Source organism: Antechinus flavipes, chromosome 5 (genome assembly GCF_016432865.1).
Source record: "Antechinus flavipes isolate AdamAnt ecotype Samford, QLD, Australia chromosome 5, AdamAnt_v2, whole genome shotgun sequence".
NCBI lineage: Eukaryota > Metazoa > Chordata > Mammalia > Dasyuromorphia > Dasyuridae > Antechinus > Antechinus flavipes.
Genome location: NC_067402.1, coordinates 371162 through 388691, shown reverse-complemented (window position 1 = coordinate 388691; position 17530 = coordinate 371162). Strand labels below are relative to the sequence as shown.

At 40.1% G+C, this 17530-nt stretch overlaps 1 protein-coding gene and 1 long non-coding RNA gene across 2 annotated transcripts in view; both read right to left on the bottom strand.

The window, feature by feature from the left end:
- LOC127564356 (uncharacterized) overlaps positions 1-17530 on the bottom strand; it is a 177595-nt gene that overhangs the window by 141469 nt on the left and 18596 nt on the right. The gene's annotated exons all lie outside the window — the stretch shown is intronic.
- On the bottom strand, positions 1245-5600 carry LOC127564350 (zinc finger protein 260-like). The gene is made up of 2 exons (XM_052000832.1): positions 5248-5600; positions 1245-4008 (listed from the first exon to the last, which is right to left on the bottom strand). The coding sequence occupies exons 1-2, from the start codon at positions 5282-5284 to the stop codon at positions 2252-2254; spliced, it is 1794 nt and encodes a 597-aa protein (XP_051856792.1). The 5' UTR covers positions 5285-5600; the 3' UTR covers positions 1245-2251.

The following is a 17530-nucleotide window of genomic DNA, read 5'->3' as shown; positions in this document are numbered from 1 at the left end:
TAAGGAAAGTGAATTTAAAGGTTTGAGTTAAATAAAGAATAAGAGGATAAGAAGTAAAGAGAAAGTAGCAGGGATAAGACAAAAAGGGAGACTTCAAAGAAAAATAGGGAGTAATGATAGGAGGGAGATTTAAATGGTAAACAGAACTTTTTAAACCTTTTAACTTTTAAAACCTATTTCCTCAATTGATAAATGAAATGAATGGGCAATTTTTCAAGGAAAAAAAATTCAAAAGAATTGTCATATGTAAAAAAAGGCTCTAGATCATCATTGATTACATATAGACTAAAATTACCTTAAAATGCCATTTTACACCTATCAGATTGGCTAAAATGATCTAATGATAGAGGGAACATACTAAATTCTTCCCTTATGAATTTACTAATAGGTGCAGCTAGGTGGATTGGGACACTGATATATTATTGGTGGAACTGTCAATGGATCCAACCATTCTGGAGGGCAATTTGGAAGTATCCTCAAAAAGTTTTCAAACCTTCTATATCCTTGGATCCAGCAGTGTTTCTACTGGGATAATATCCCATATAATATCCCTCTTATAGGAGGCAAAAGGACCCACCTGTGCAAACATGTTTGTGGCAGCCCTTTGTGTAGTGGCAAGAATGTGGAAACTGTGTAGATGCCCCTCAATTGGAGAATGGCTGAATAAATTATGGTATATGAATGTTATGGGATATTATTATTCTACAAGGAATGACCTGCAGGATGATTTCAGAGAGGTTTGTAGAGATTCACATGAGCTGGTGCTGAGTGAAATAACTAGAACCAGAAACAACAAGACAATACAATGATCAATTCTAATGGGTGTGGTTTTCTTCAACAATGAGAGGATTGAAACCAGTTCCACTTGTTCAGTGATGAAGAGAGCCATCTAAACCCAGAGAGAGAATCATGGGAACTGAGTGTGGATCACAACATAGCTTTCTCACTCTCTCTGTTCATATTTGCTTGCATTTTGTTTTTTTCCTGTTATTTTTTTTTCTTTCTTCTTGATCTGATTTTTCTTGTGCAGCAAGATAACAGTATAAATAAACAAATAAGTAAATATATATATATATATACATATATATATATATACACACACACATATATATATATATATATAGGGTTTAACATACTGAACATGAATTGGACTACCTGCAGTTAGGGGAGGGAATGGGGGGAAGGAGGGGAAAATCTGGAACAAAAGGTTGTGCAAGGGTCAATGTTAAAATTACCCATGTATATGTGTTGAAAATAAAAAGCTTTATTTAAAAATAAATAAATAAATAAAAGAAAACAATGAAAAATGTGAAAAAAATCAACCCAACAACACAAAGCATTATTTGGAATTGCCCTTTAAATGCACGTGTCATTTATTCCAATGGATGTCATGAATCAATAGAAAGATAAATTTTAATAGTAATTAGTGTTTACTTGGTTAGAGTTGAAAAGAATGAATTTCTATCTTTAAGTGGGAGTTTGTGCAGATTTTCTTACATTTTTTGACCTCACATATGTGGGAACATTTTTATAATATTCTGTTTCAAAATCAGAATACAGATGATGGTGCAGTAGATAGACTGTAGGCCTTAAGACACGAAGACTGAGTTTTAATGTCAACTCAGAAACTTGATAGGCAAGCCACAGGGTCTCTATTTAGTTCAGTTTCTTTCTCTGTAAAATGGGTTCTCACAAGGATAAAGCAAGATAATATTGATAGTGATTTGGTGAGACACTATCTGTTCCAAGGGGGTTTCCACCTAGTGGTTTGTGTTGTCAGTCCCACCAGTCTGTGATCTCCATAGGAGCAAGGGACACCCTCTGCAACTCTCTTTTGGTTCCTACATGCCAAGGTCTGGCATGTATCAGGTTCATAAATGCTTGTTAACTTGAAGAAGTTCTAAGAAAGAGTGATGCTAGAATATCAGCCCAAGTCTTCTGAGTCCAAATGTAGAGATCTTTCCATTATATCATGCTGTCTTGCAAGTACATGACCAGGTAGAAAAGGATACAATATGGCTAAGAAGCTGTCTGACATCCTTAGTCATCTTTTATTTTTCCTTCCTCATGTTCCGTCTAGTCTTATAACTAACGAAGGATAAGTGTGGAAGGCATCAGCACTAGCACATCTTGTCCCAATGTTCTCTTCCTAAGTCATTTTCCTCCTTACTTTAATGCTTTTACCTTTCGTCATAGATCTGGCAAGAACCAATCCAATTTTTATATAAAATCCTTTCCACATTGGTTACATTCAAGGTTTCTTTCCAGTGTGGATTCTCTGATGTCTAGTAAGAGAATTCTTTCTTCTAAAAGCCTTTCCACACTGGTTACATTCATAAGTTTTCTCTCCAGTGTGAATCCTTTGATGTTCAGTAAGAGAGACCTTGTCTAAAAAAGCCTTTCCACATTGGTTATGTTTATGAGGTTCCTCTCCAGTGTGGGTTCTCTGATGTACAGTAAGACGTGCCTTTTTTATAAAAGCCTTTCCACACTGCTTACATTCGTAAGGTTTCTCTCCAGTGTGGATTCTCTGATGATCAGTAAGAGTTCCCTTATGTCTAAAAGTCTTTCCACATTGGTTACACTCATAAGGTTTCTCTCCAGTGTGGGTTCTCTGATGTACAGTAAGACGTGCCTTTTTTATGAAAGCCTTTCCACACTGATTACATTCATAAGGTTTTTCTCCAGTATGGATTCTCTGATGTACAGTAAGAGTTGTCTTGTCTCTAAAAGCTTTTCCACATTGGTTGCATTTATAAGGTTTCTCTCCAGTGTGGATTCTCTCATGTACAATAAGAGATTCCTTATGTATAAAACCTTTTCCACATTGGTTACATTCATAAGTTTTCTCTCCAGTGTGGATTTTCTGATGTGTAGTAAGAGATACCTTATGTATAAAAGCCTTTCCACACTCATTACATTTATAAGGATTCTCTCCAGTGTGGATTCTCTGATGTACAGTAAGAGCTCCCTTGTATCTAAAAGCCTTTTCACATTGGTTACATTTATAAGGTTTATCTCCAGTGTGGATTCTCTCATGTACAATAAGAGATTCCTTATGTATAAAAGCCTTTCCACATTGGTTACATTCATAAGGTTTCTCTCCAGTGTGGATTCTCTGATGTACAGTAAGAGATACCTTATGTATAAAAGCCTTTCCACATTGCTTGCATTTATAAGGTTTCTCTCCAGTGTGGATTCTTTGATGTACAGTAAGAGCTCTCTTGTCTCTAAAAGCCTTTCCACATTGGTTGCACCTATAAGGTTTCTCTCCAGTGTGAATTCTCTCATGTACAATAAGAGATACCTTATGTATAAAAGTCTTTCCACATTGATTACATCCATAAGGTGTCTCTCTAGGATGGATTTTCTGATGTACAATAAGAGCTCCCTTGTATCTAAAAGCCTTTCCACACTGCATACATTCATAAGCTATATCTCTAAGATGGATTTTCTGATGTACAGTAAGAGCTCCCTTGTATCTAAAAGCCTTTCCACATTGGTTACATTTATAAGGTTTCTCTCCAGTGTGGATTCTCTCATGTAAAGTAAGAGCTTTCTTGTCTTCAAAAGCTTTTCCAAATTGGTTACATATATAAAGTTTCTCTCCATTGTGGATTCTCTGATGTGCAGTAAGATGGGTCTTTTTTCTGAAAGCCTTTCCACATTGGTTATATTCATAAGGTCTCTCTGCAGCATGGATTTTATGATAAAGAGGAAAACTATTTTTATATTTGAAAGACTTTTCATATTGGTTACATTCAATAGGTTTCTTTCTAATGTGGATTCTCTTATGTCCAGTAAGAGCCCACCTTTCTGTGAAAACTTTTCCACTTTGATTAGGTTCATAAGATTTCTCTCCACTATGGATTTTCTCAAGTATATCACAGATATCTTTCCCAGAGAAATGAACAGGACCATCACTGATGGATGTTGGCTTGTGACTTGCTACCACAGGAAGACTTAGCTCTGGAGTACTTGCCTTCATTTCAAGTCTGATTTTTCTTTCTGAAAAAAAAAAAAGAAGAAAACAATAAAACAAATACAGATACTGCACTCCCACACATCTATATTTATATCCTTTCACCTCCATCAATAGAACAGAAACTCAGTAATTTTCTATTTCCCAAAATAGCCATTAAATGTCTATAATCAGTCACTTAAAAATCATTAGTTCACATCCTAAGGATGATTTAATTTCTAATAAGCTTTCGGCTCAAATACATCGGATCCTTATCATAAGTTTGAGACAATACAAAAAGTGGCTTCATTCTCATTATGTGCCCAATTACGGCCATCAGTTCAGAATGGTTTAGTGAGTTGAATCAAATCCTAGCAGCTGAGACTGGAATTCACACCCTGTGGATGGGTATGTTCTCACTGTAGCATTTGATAAAATTATCTATACTCTCAATTTTCCCCTTTCTCTTTCATTGTCTGTACTTTCTGGTGATTACTTATTTATTTATTTTTTCTACATTATCTGAGGTTACATTCACAATACAAACACTCTTGCTTTACGTAAGTTTTTTTTTTTTTTCGTTTTATCCAAGGCATAAGTGATTTAATACTGATCCATTACTTTTTTTTTCAGATAGCCATTACTTATTTCTTTAGAACAATTATCATCGTATCCCTTTTAACAAACACAATTTTAAAACATGCATTAAATTATCCACATCTCATGCAGAAATTTGAGTTAATCATCCCATGGCATGAAAGAATAGAAAGACTATTACATGTCTTTAATTGAGAGAGTGACTCAAGGGATTTGACCTCAAAATTTGTCTGTGTTCTTCAATGGTAAATTATCCCCTAGGACAATCTATCTTAAAAATAATTTTTCTCAGTGATTTCAAACTATTGTGCTTAAGATTACACTGCTTTGGGGTATTATGCCATGATTTTGTCACACTGTGACTCCTCCAGAATCCTTGCCTAAGTATATTTTTCCAGAGTTATGGCCTATTCCCTGTGATCATTTTCATATTATCTGTTTCAGAATCAGAATAGAGCTGGCAGTACAGTGGAGATAATATGGATAGGGTATTGAATCAGGAAGACCTGAATTTTAATCCCATTTCAGAACCCAAGATCCAATGTCCAGCTCAAGAAACTATTGCCAAGGAATATCTGAAAAAGAATTCCATGGCTTGTCTTTCCCTCTAAAACACAGCACTGACTTAAGGGTAACTCCATGAAGCCTCAGTCACCACAACTTTCATACACCTGTTGGCACCCACTCACCTGGAGAGCAGCTCCTCAAGCCTTCTTGATCCAGCATCCATTGTGATTTTCTTTGCTTAAAATAAGAGATCACATATTCGCTGGGAACTAGAAGCCCTGAAGAGGGAAATCAGTTAGGGAAGAAGATGGAGAGAATTTTGTCATTGAGTTCTCGTGAGGGAAAGGGTGAAGATCCAGAGCTGCCTCCATTTTGAAATTCACACATAACAGTCTAAACTCATCCGTTAGTGCTTGTCAAGCAAGAAACTCCCAATAGGAAGTGCCCCATTCTGCTGTTGTACAACTTGTTCTGAGAATGAGCCAAATGCTCTTCCCCCACCTCCTCTCCTTTTAGACTCCATTCTGGCAGAAAGTTTTAACCTAGGTATGTTATTGGGCCTGAGAAGTCTTGAGCCTGATCAATAGAGACCTTAGTCTTGCACCCCTTCTTCATAGAAGGACAGGCAAATCTGGAAGTTTCCCCAATCCATTGTCTAGAAATTACCTAAAAATTTAAGGGAGCAGATAGTGCAGTGGAGATAGTGTACCCAAGCTTAAATTAAGCCTTGGACAGTTATTACTGAAGACCCCTTCTTAAGTCAATTGACCCTGTTTGCCTTAGTTTCCTCAGTTCTTAAATGGGGATAACAGTATCACCTAACTGGGAAGGTTAACATGACATTAAATTGACACATTCTTGTCTTTAATTTACAAACAAGCATTTCTATAATATAGTACAATAAAAAAGATGATTGAACATGAAACTGCAAATCGACAATGTAAAACTTGCTATTTCTTTCAAATAGACAATTATAATTTGGGGACTTAGATTAGTTAAAATAGCTCATTTCATGGAAGTTGTTCTTATATACTATTGTTGGGAATATATTGTAAAGAAAGCAGAAGGCACAATACTTGGCAATAATAGTTGAAAAGAAATGTTTATTTCCTTCCACTCCTTTGCCAACTTTTATGATGGACTTTGAGGGCAATGGGAAGGCAGATCAAGGACAACTTCCTTATACTGGGAACAACTAGGACTTTGCGATATAAATTGATGCTCATTAAAAAGAAGAATATTCCAAATGCTAGAACCATCCCAAAGAGGAACAGGTTGTAAGGAAAACCTTGCTTTTTTCAGAGCTTTGCAAATGAATGTGTCCAAGTAGAGGTTAAACAACATAATCTCTAAGATTAGTTCCATGTCTGAGATGTTTCTACACTGACTTGATCTCTGACTTGAAGCTGCCTAAAATTGGTAAGAGACAGCTTCAGGAGCTACAAAGGACACCTTCAGTTTCCTATCATATAATACAAAACAGTACAAGAGGATCCTGTTTCTTGGACACAGGAGACCAGCACTTTTCACATTCTGAGACACCAATCTCCCACCCCCACCCCAAAATCTAGACCCAAAAATATTCCCTTTGATTGCAGTTTTAGAATCAGCAAGGGAAATGTCCTTACCAAGGGAGAGCAGGTTCCAGGCATTCTCCAACATGACCTCCTTGTACAGCTCTTTCTGAGGATCATCCAAGAGGCTCCATTCCTCCTGGGTTAAGTCCACAGCCACATCCCTGAATGTCACCAACTCCTAAACCAACAAAAAAATCATGAGATATGGAGCTGAAATTTCCTTAAAAATTCAAGAATCCAACACCCTTCAATTTCCAGAAGGAAACTAAAGCACAGAGAAGCAGTTTGTTCAAAGGTCACACCATTTTGAAGTATCAAGAGTCAGCTCTTAGAATTGTGGTCAGTAAGAGTCTTCTTAAATTTTGAGAAAAGCATTTTATAGGACCAGTTGGGGAAAAAAAAACTGGCAAATGTTATATCAGGAATTTATCTCCTTGTGGAATCAGAAAGAAAGTTTGTGTTTTATCTGGAAGGTAGGTGGATTTGAGGGTGATGGGACATTTCTTCCTTAGCAGAACTGATTCTAGTGACATATTTTAAGAAAATTCTTCAAAGAGTTTGTGAGAAGCTGGCAAGTACAGCATACTCTGGGAGAAAAAAGATTTATGTGAACAGAATTAAAGAAAAGATGTATTTTGTTTTCTGAGAAGCTAGAATAAAGTCTTATCTGATGAAAAATTAGGATTCTGAAGAGATATTCATGAGGATTTGGATTGTACTAATTGGAGGAAACAATTTCTAGTGTAGAATTACCTGTTTTTATATTGAAGGCCTGAGGTCATTCTGGGTATGATGGTGTCATGGGCAAAACAGCTCACATTCACAATTGTTTGAAATTGCTTTCATTTGTTTAAAACATTTATTCCTTAATTATAATATTTCATTTAAAAAAAGCAAGAGTAACTAGAAAAGAGGCTTCCTTCATTCATTAAAAACCAGTTCATGAGGACAATAATGCTAGATTCTATATGAGAAATAAATGTTTTAAAGAGATGCCTGGAAATCTCTCATCTTGGGAGAAAAAGAATCACGAAATTGAGTTAAAAAGCAACAGACTGATGAGATACTCGGAAGGATGGACAGATCTGCGAATATCCTTCTGCTTGTCAAGGCTTGTCTCTATTTCCAGTCTGCTACATGGACACCATGTGTTTGGCCAATGTACTTGGATTCTGATGGTTTTCCATCTCATGTTTTCCTTATCTGTTGATGTGATCTGTGGTGTGGGGTTTGTCACCAAATGATGGCAGGCACCCAAAGTTGGGGTCTGGTCCTATGAAGAATTCACTCTGCCCACACTCTTTGAGAAAAGGTAGATATTTAGGGGAATAGGTTATAGGCAAAATTAAGGGATACCATAGACACTAGGATTGGTCAAAATGAAATAGAGTTGGGAGAGCATATGAAAGAGAAGTTCCTCAGAGTTTCCTGCATTCATCAGTGAATCAGTGGAGTTTCCTCAGAAAGGGAGAATCCTAAATTTCCTAGGGGAAATATAGCAATAATTTCAAGGTTCCCTGATCCTTGAATGCTGCTGTTCTACCAATCTGTCAAGGAGTCAGGAGCCTTCTGGCTTTAGAATCAGTGATCCCAAGGTCCCCCTGGCCTTAAGAGTGCTATTATTCTGACAATCTGTCAATGATTGTAAAAGTCTTCTGATCTAGGAACAGAACAATATTTCTTCCTTAGACTTTAGGGAAGATACATTAGGAATCCTGAGATCCTCTGACCTAAGAGTGTGATTGTTCTGACAATCTGTCAATGATTTCAAAGTCTTCTGGTCTTACATTCCTGAATGACACATAATCTGGTGGTCAGTGAGCACCAAGGTCCTTATACGCAATTAGGGTTGGACACTCAGAGTACTCTAGGGGAAGAGATCATGTGACTTCCTGCAACCAGGGCCTAAGGTCTGATCTTCTGGCTCTGCAGACCACTGGGAATAGGAACTATGTGACTTAGGCCTAGTCTCACAGATTTTTTGAGAAAGATTCAGCCAGTCCCATTGAAAAGGAGAACAAGAGAGGGGAAATCTGAGGAGGAAATGTTCCCTGCAGTGGAGCAGTGTTCTCCCTGTCCCCTGCAGATTCTGAAAGGAGGAGTCTGTGGGAATAATGGGCTGTAAACAATGGCAAAAAGAGCCTACAGGGCAGAGCTCCAAAGGGTCACCGTAGAGTCTTTCACTGTAGGAAGTATACAGGAAATAGAGAAAGGTCATGGCTCAGAGAAGGAGAATTTAGGCAAAACAGAGAGGAAAGAGGGACAGTGAGGAAAATGAAGAAAATCCTCATTAGAAAGGGTAAGAAAAGTGGATGAAATTTTAAGAGATGAACACGTTTCATGAAACTGGAGGTAAAGGATTTACAGCATCTTCCATATGGGACAACAGGAATATACAAATTTCTTTGCAAATTTTCTTTGGAACGTCTACAAAAATTAAGTACTAGCATAAAGAGAGACTGCACACAAATGTAAAAAAGTACAAATAATTAAACACCCTTTCATTCCCTGTGACAAATGGATGGATATTTATTTGATTTTCCCAGTTATGAGAATTAAATTGGAGAAATGAAACTTAAATTAGAAACCTGAAACCCAAGAAGGCCCTCAGAAAAGAATCAAGAGTGGAGGTCATCTTCCCCCAAGAGAATGTAAACTTCTTGGGGGCAGGGCCTGATTTTGTAATCAGGGGCAGTGGCCTGAAATAGCTTGCTCTTTGCCCCCAGCTCTCCTCAATTACCTTCCTCCTCTAGAATCTAAGTACCTTTGGGGCTATGAATGGGAGTAGAGACACATGTCCTGTAACTTCTGTAACATCCAATTAATAGGGAATCAGGGGAGGGATTGGGCTTCAGGAAAAGAAATAAAATGCAGCCTTTGAAGTCACAAAGGTCGAAGGTAAAAGAAATGTTTCCTACATTCATCAGTGAATCAGTGGAGTTCTTTGGAAGAGAGTCTTCTATTCCCTAATGAAAGAAGAATGGAAATTGATACAAGGATCAGCAACAAATGATAGAAACCTAAATGGAGATTTACCAGTGATATTTTAATGACTGAATTGGAGAACAAGGATTCAGGTATCTCAAAAATGATAACTTTGGGAAAGAAAATGAGAATGATTAAATGATTAAACAATATCCCCAAATTTCTGGGAATCAAGTAATGGAGTCCTTAGGGGGAAATCCAGACCCACAACCACCTATTAAATGTGATAGTTAATAATTTATAAAAAGTTGCAGGATACACAATGAATCTTCTTAAGTCATTTCTAGGAAATAGTAACAAAGTACATGCAGGCATAATTGAGTGAAATCCCATCCAAATATGGAAAATATGCATACAGTATCTAGGAATTAAAAGAGTTGTATAAATTCAATTGCAAAGCAATCTTTAAGGAAATGCCAGACAACCTAAAAGGTAGAGGAATCATCAGTGTTCATGAGTAGGTTGTGTCAACACAATGAAAATAATAAATACCACCAAATCTAATTTAAATAAAATTTTTTTTTGGTGAGGCAATTAGGATTAAGTGATTTGTCCAGGGTCATATAGCTAGGAAGTCTTAAGTGTCTATGGCCATATTTCTCCTGACTTCAGGGCTGGCCCTCTAGTTACTCTACCATCTACCTGCTCCCTTCCCCCACCCCCAATATAATTTAAACCTGTACTATTATACTAACATTTTTATTCAAATTTTAAAAGGAGGGTGATCTTGGGGAAGACCTTAGTTTCCAAGGAGCCCCAAGACACTTAATGGCTGTGTGACCGTGGGCAAACTCCTGGACATCTATCTCAGTTTTTTCATCTTTTGTAAACTGAAGAACATTGGGGTAGCTAAGCCAGGATGGCAGAGAGAGAAGGAGAAGGGGAAGGACATTGAAGGGGGAGCAATGGAGTGAAGTCTGCTCCAAAGACTCCTAATAGATCTGGACAGTGTCACTGAGTGATTGGGTTTTGATGAGGAAACTCAGAAAAATCAAAGTCCCTCATCTGATTTGGCTCAAGGGAGGCAGGACAAGAGAGAGAAGGGAAGCTTGTAAACCCTGGGGAAAAAAGTCTGGTGAGGAAGACACCTTACAGAGAGTATTCCTGCAGTCAGATCCTGGGTAACAGGGCAGCAAGATTCAGATCCACATTAGAAAACTGCAACAAGATGTTTTGTCACCCTTGATCTAGTTCCTGGTCACATAACCAGGTTAAGGGAATCTGTCCTGGGGCAGGAAGCCAGGAAGTTAGGGTTAGCAGAAGCAGGGCCATGTCTCAGGCTTGGGCTGCAAGGAAGGGTCTTCACTCCAGCCGAGCCAGGAATGGAGTAACTAGGGAGGGAATCTCAGAAAAAAGAGGAACCCACAATTGTGCTTCTGAGCCAGCCAGCAGAGCTGATTAGGGGGCCAGAAGGGACAGAGTCCAGCAGTAATCTGCTCTCCTCACACTCAGGTCACAAACACAGACCTCAGAGCAAGAGGTGAATGAACAGACTACTTTGGGTGTAGGCCCCTCTTGCTGCCCGCGGGGAAGAGGCTATGATAAAACAACACTCAGCACCCCAAGAAAGCAGCAACAAGAGCAGCCCAGCCCTTCCCTCCAGGACTGTTGCAGAGCCCAGCTCAACCTTGAAGTCTGACCTGAAGAAATGGGCCAGAATGGGGAAATCAAGGAGCAAACAGATACTCCCTGTGATGAGCATGTGTGTGTGTGTGTGTGTGTGTGTGTGTGTGTGTGTACAGGTGTATCCACACCAAACCCAAGCAGTTTCTTAGAAAAGGAAGAGCAGGAGGAGATATGGTGATGCCTCAATGGAAGAAAGAATCCAGGAGTTCCTAAGACCTTGCCACACATCAAACTCTCCACAGATTTGTGGGGGCCAAAGGGCAGCCAAGAGGCCAGGACAAATACTGTGGCAAATTCAGGAGACTTAAAAGGGAAGAAAATAAAAGGAAGGCTTCTCAGAGGGAAAACAAGTCAGCCAGAAGAGATCAGGACCAAACTAAGGTATCACCAGACTGTTAGAAAGCCATTAAAAATCAGCCAAGACACAAGACTGCAAGCAATCTTTAGTCCCCACATACTTATTATTATTTGCTTTTGGTGAGGCTACTGGGGTTAAGTGACACAGCCAACAAATGTTAAGTGTCAGAGGCCAGATTTGAACTCAGGTCCTCCTGACTTCAGGGCTGGTGCTCTGTTCTCCTTACCATCTAGTTGCCTTCCTCTTCCCTCCACCACCCCCTCCCACTCCCATATCTTCTAGAGAGGATAAAGTAGAAATAAAGAAACCTTAGATCACTGTCATGAGACAGGCCTTGAATTTTGCCTCAGAAAGTGCTTTCAGCTGCTCTTCCCAGAACCTTGTGGTCAAAAGAACTTTCCTTTCCCAGGCAAAGTCCAGGAACAACACTCTTAGGGGTCACAGCAGACCACATTCTGGATCCCTCCCCTGTCCCAGGAGCCGTGGGAAAGTGCCAGAATATCACAATATGGGCAACCTCCTTTGCTCTCCCGCTTTGCTTGCCTCTCCCATAACTGGCCTCTGTGCTTTTATGTAAATAGAGCTCCTGATGGCCAAGAAAACACAGCTCACTTCCTGAAAGAGAGCCTGGAATGAAAATTCCCAGAAACATCACAGTCAGAATGCAGAGCTTCCAGGTTAGGGAGAAAAACTCTGCAAGGTTTTTCTGCCGGAAAGAAAGTCCAGTGCAATTCAGGTACCAAGAAGCCACCTTTAGGACCACACAAAATTTGACAGTAACATTGTTAAGAAGCTCAGAACTTGGAAGAGGACATGCCAGAGAGCAAAGGACATGCTCTCAGAGCCAAAAAGAATCCCTAAAACAAAACTGAATATAATGCTACAGGAGAAAAGGACCCTTAGTGAAAGGTCTTACAAGCATTTGTGATTAAAAAAAAAATTGTAAATGGAGAAAACCTTAGAAGTTCAAGCACAAGGGAAGAGAAATAACAAAAAAAAAAAATCCAGAATTAACTAGCCTCAGGGACTCAAAAGGACAAATTACTTATATTCAATTATGGTGAGATGATGTGTCCCCTGGGATCCCTTTTGGGGCTCATAGAGGGAGTCAAAGTAAAGATGGGAGGGGTTCTGTTATGTCTTGAAGATCTCAAGGAGAGACTAGAAAGAAGGAAAGAGGAATACCCTAAGGTGATGGAGAGAAAGGAGTGCTGGGAAATGTTATCTTAGGTAAGGTAGACATTTCTGCAAACAAGGAGGAAGAAATGGGTGGGGACATCTGATGTCTGAACTTTATTCATCTAGTCAAAGGAAGGAAAAATACATACAACATAGAGATGAAGAGAGAAATATGTTTTACTCACCAGTGAAAAGAGGGAAGAAGAAAGCAGGGAGGGGGAACTGGAGGGAGGATGGACTAAGTGCGGGACTAGTCCTAAGAAAAACAAACTTAAAGGATGTAAAGGAATATATATTGAACTTCTGGAGGTGATAAGGAATCTGGGGAATTAGCTGTGAATGGGGATTGAGTGAAGAAGGAGATTCCATAAAAAGAATGGAAAACAAGGGCACTGAATCCAGATGAGAATAAAGACCCACCAAGGTTCCTGAGGAACAACAGTGAGAAGAAACATGCTGCCTGCCACTTAAAGGTGGAAGACTGGTGCAAACTGAGGAGCATTTTGTAGGATATAATCACTGTGTTCTGTTTTATTTTTCAGATTCATGGTGTGTTGCATGTAATGGAGTTTATTTTACTTGTTTTCTCAATAGCAGGGGAGCAGGTGATGTAAAAAAGGGGAATCTTGATTGATAGAAATGTGCATGTATGTGTATGTGTGTACAGGTATATCCACAGGATATGTACAGTTGTACGCATAAAAATTCTGATCAATGCAATGACCCATCACTTCCTGAGAACTCAGGATGGCCTGCTACCTATCGCCTGATAAAGAGCTGATTCTCCAGATGTTGCTCAAGATGCTGAGGACCCAATGGGCCAGTTTGAAATATAGAGGAGAAGAGTGTTGTTCCTACGGTGTTCCACCTACTTTTGCTTTTGGTAATGAAAGGATCCATACATAAAGCATTGCCAGCTTCACACTCCATCTTCTGTGTCTGTGGAAGTGGTTGTGACTGCTGATGATGGTCAGATCATGGATGGACTGCACTCACCTGAGGAAGAGGTCTGAGGCTTCCAGGACACATTCCCTCTGGCTCCAGGCTCCCTATGGAGGTAGCAAAGTATCCAAAGTGACTCCATTTTGTCAACTTCCTCTATCTGGTCCCTGGCCTTTACCTTAGAGACCACTGTCCCCACCCTTTATAGGGCCACAAATGAAGCAACAGCTAAATCTCTTACTAACCATGGTCATAGCTGAGGGAGACTTTAATTTTAAGCGTCTTTGAAAACTAAGAGAAAGTCCTAGAGCTCCTGGCAAAGTCCTTTTACTTTCTTACCTCTGTATAGCAAAGCCCATCTTATACAACTCCATCACCTTAGTCCCAGGATGCTAATCTTGGTGTTCGTAGTCTGGGTGACCTCTATTTGGGACCCTCATAATAAAACGGTTCCAATTTCCCTCTAATTTTGGTGTCTACATTTGTCCCAATCCATGCTTGGGCCAGGCCTTGGTCCCCTGAAGACTGAACTGGAGAGGGAGAACCATTCCAGAAAGGGAAAAGGGTTTCCATAGTCAGGAAGCAAATCTCCAGAGACTTACAGGGGGTGAGCCTGGTCCTGGCTTCAAGAGAAAAACAGGAAGCAGGCAGGGTAGGGACAGGATGGAAAATGAAAATGGTCTGAACAGGAAAACCCATCCCCTCCCTCTCTTTCTCTTCTTATTCTCCCTCCTCTCCCTGTCCTCTTATAGAAACCCCAGAGAAAAGGAACTTGGGATCCCAGGTAGGAGGAGACCAGTCTCTTCCTCAATGGCTCTTGAGTCAGAGCTCTCTCTCCACTGTATCCCTTCTCCCCAACTAACACACACATAATTCTAGATAATAGTGATACTCCTAGATATAGGAGGGAGGCTTGCCAAGGAAGGTGGGGATGGGGAAGACTGTGCAATGGACCCACCGGGAAATGAGCAGGGTGAGCGTGAAACAAAATCCAATCTGGGATTTAGCCCCGAAGGCTCTGAAAGAAGAAAGGCCAGAGAAGCAAGAGGTCTGGGAAGCAAGGGTAGTACCTGGGAGATAAGATGAATACAAGTCATAGCTGGGAAGTCAGGGATACTGGAGTAATAAAAGTGCTTCAGAGGGACAGCTGATCCTGGGAAAGCAGGGAGACTATGTTCCAACATCTAAGTAGGAGCTGGAGAGGACAGCTGGGATATTCTGGTGGAGCCTGGGCTTGGGATCCCTAAAGGGAAAAGAGAGACAGGGAGCAACATAGCTGGGTCTTCATAGGGAAACAGCCCAAGAACCATGGGCTCAGTTAAAGGAGAGCAGGAAAGAGCTTTGGTCACTGTGTCCAGGGTGAGGTCCCGATGGTAGGAAGACAGGACTCAAGGATCCTTAAAGAGGATTGGGTCTGAAGGAGGACATCTGAATCTCTAAGCAAGAGGTGGGGACAGAGATACAAGATGCCAGGGCCCTGATCAGAAGACTGAAATCTGCACTCCTTGATTCCTACGGACAAAGTTTGAAGTCTGAAAGGAAAACTGAGGCAGGGTGAGCCAGGAAGTTATACAAGGGGTTGGGAATCTGGAAAAGGTTTAAGGATGAGGAACTCATCAAGAGGAAGGCTTGGCAAAAAGGGATGTTCATGGTAGATCTGGAAGACACTCACCACGTGGTCGAGAGAATGAGACCCAATGGCAAGATCAGTCAACAGATGCCAGGAAATGCGGGGTATGTTGGCTCAGACCTACCTGGGAGCTGCAAGCACAGGGCTGGCTTCCGTAAGAAAAGGGGATCTTAGGTGTGAGAGAAAAACAGCGAGAGAGCTGAAATGGATAGAAGAGACGGATCTCAGGTCTGAGACTTCCTCCTTCCTGCCAACCCTGTATGGGAGGGATTTGTTATTCCCAGAAGCTTCTTCCTGCCCATCCCCCAGGAAACCCTTTCATCCAATCACATACACAGACAGGATTTAAGGATTCTCACTGCGTCTTCCACGTGATCCCTGCCTCCCCCAGATCCCCCCTTCAATACTCTCCCTCCCAACTCGCACACAAACTCCCAACTCCGCCTCAGGCTCACACTCCTGAGTCATCATTCCCCTAGCTTACTGTCAGTGAGAGGTCCTCCTTCCCTCCTACACTCATCTCCTCCTCCTTCTGAACAGAAAGACTGCCCTGCTAAAAGAAGAGGGCGCTAAAATAATTTTGACCCATTCTGACCCAAAAGAAAAATTAAGTTCAAAAAGAGAGAGAAAGAAAGAGTGCTTCAGTCCACATCCAGACAAAATCGTTTCCTTCTCTGGGTATGGAAGGAATTTTCATTAGAAGAGAAGCCAGGGATGATTGTCCTGCTGAGTATAGCACAATCCTCCCCAGCTGGTCATCCTGAAATATCGATATTACTTTGTACATGGTATATTTCAGAGAGACACAGAGAAAGACACTCACACACACATGGAGAAACAAAAAGTGAGAAACAGAGATTCAGAAAAATAGGGAGAGACAGAGCAAGAGTCACATAGAGCCAGAGGGTGAAAAACAGATTGAGAAAGAGACGGTGAGACAGAGAGGCAAAGAGAAATACAGACAGAGAGCCATTTTAATTCACTTCTCCAAATGTGAATGTATTAAATGTAGGTTTTGGCGATTTCCTTTCTGCTCTTACAGATTGTTGCCACCAGAGGGAGAACATTGAGTTTTTGAGTTTTAGCACAGGCCAAAGCTCTTAAACCAGAAGGAAGAATCCTGTGGCTTTGTTTTTTGTTTTTTAAATGTGAGTTTTGGCAGCCACAGAAAGCATGATGGGGACTGAATGTGGATCACAATATAGTGTTTTCACCTTTGTTGTTGGTGGTGTTTCCTTGCTTGTTTTTTTCTTTCTCTTTTTTCCCCCCTTTTTGATCTGATTTTTCTTGTGCAGAATCATATATGTGGAAAGAGATTTACAAGAATTGAACCTGTATTGGATTATTTGGTGTCTAGGGGAGCAGGAGGAGAGGAGGGAGAGAGAAAAATCCGGAACACAAGATTTTGCAAGAGTGAATGTAGAAAAGTCACTTTGCATATATTTTGAAATCTATTGAAACATAAGAAAGAGAGAAAAAGAGAAAAAACCCTATTTTTGCATTTTTAAAAACTGTTTCTGTGTCGCTGTTTCTTTCTCTTTCTCACTGTTTTTCTCTCTCTGGCTTGCTCTGTGTCAGTCTCTGGCTCTTTCCTGTCTTTCTCCATTTCTTTCTCTTTTTGTTCAGTCTCATTCATTGTCAGACTAATTTTTTTTGCTTACTGTCTTTTGTGTCTTTCGCTTTCACTCCTCTCTGTTTTTTTCTTTTTATCATTGTTTTTTTTTTTTTTTGCTTTCTCTCTCTTTTTCTGTCTCTCTCTCACTTTTTTTTTGTTTTTTTTTTTTTAATTTTATTTTATAATAACTTTTTATTGACAGAACCCATGCCAGGGTAATTTTTTTTACAACATTATCCCTTACACTCGCTTCTGTTGTGATTTTTCCCCTCCCTCCCTCTGCCCCCTCCCTCCCCCCCAGATGGCAAGCAGTCCTATATATGTTGAATATGTTGCTGTATATCCTAGATACAATATATGTTTGCAGAACCGAACAGTTCTCTTGTTGCACAGGGAGAATTGGATTCAGAAGGTAAAAATAACCCGGGAAGAAAAACAAAAATGCAAATAGTTTACATTCATTTCCCAGTGTTCTTTCTTTGGGTGTAGCTGCTTCTGTCCATCATTTATCAACTGAAACGGAGTTAGGTCTCTTTGCCAAAGAAATCCACTT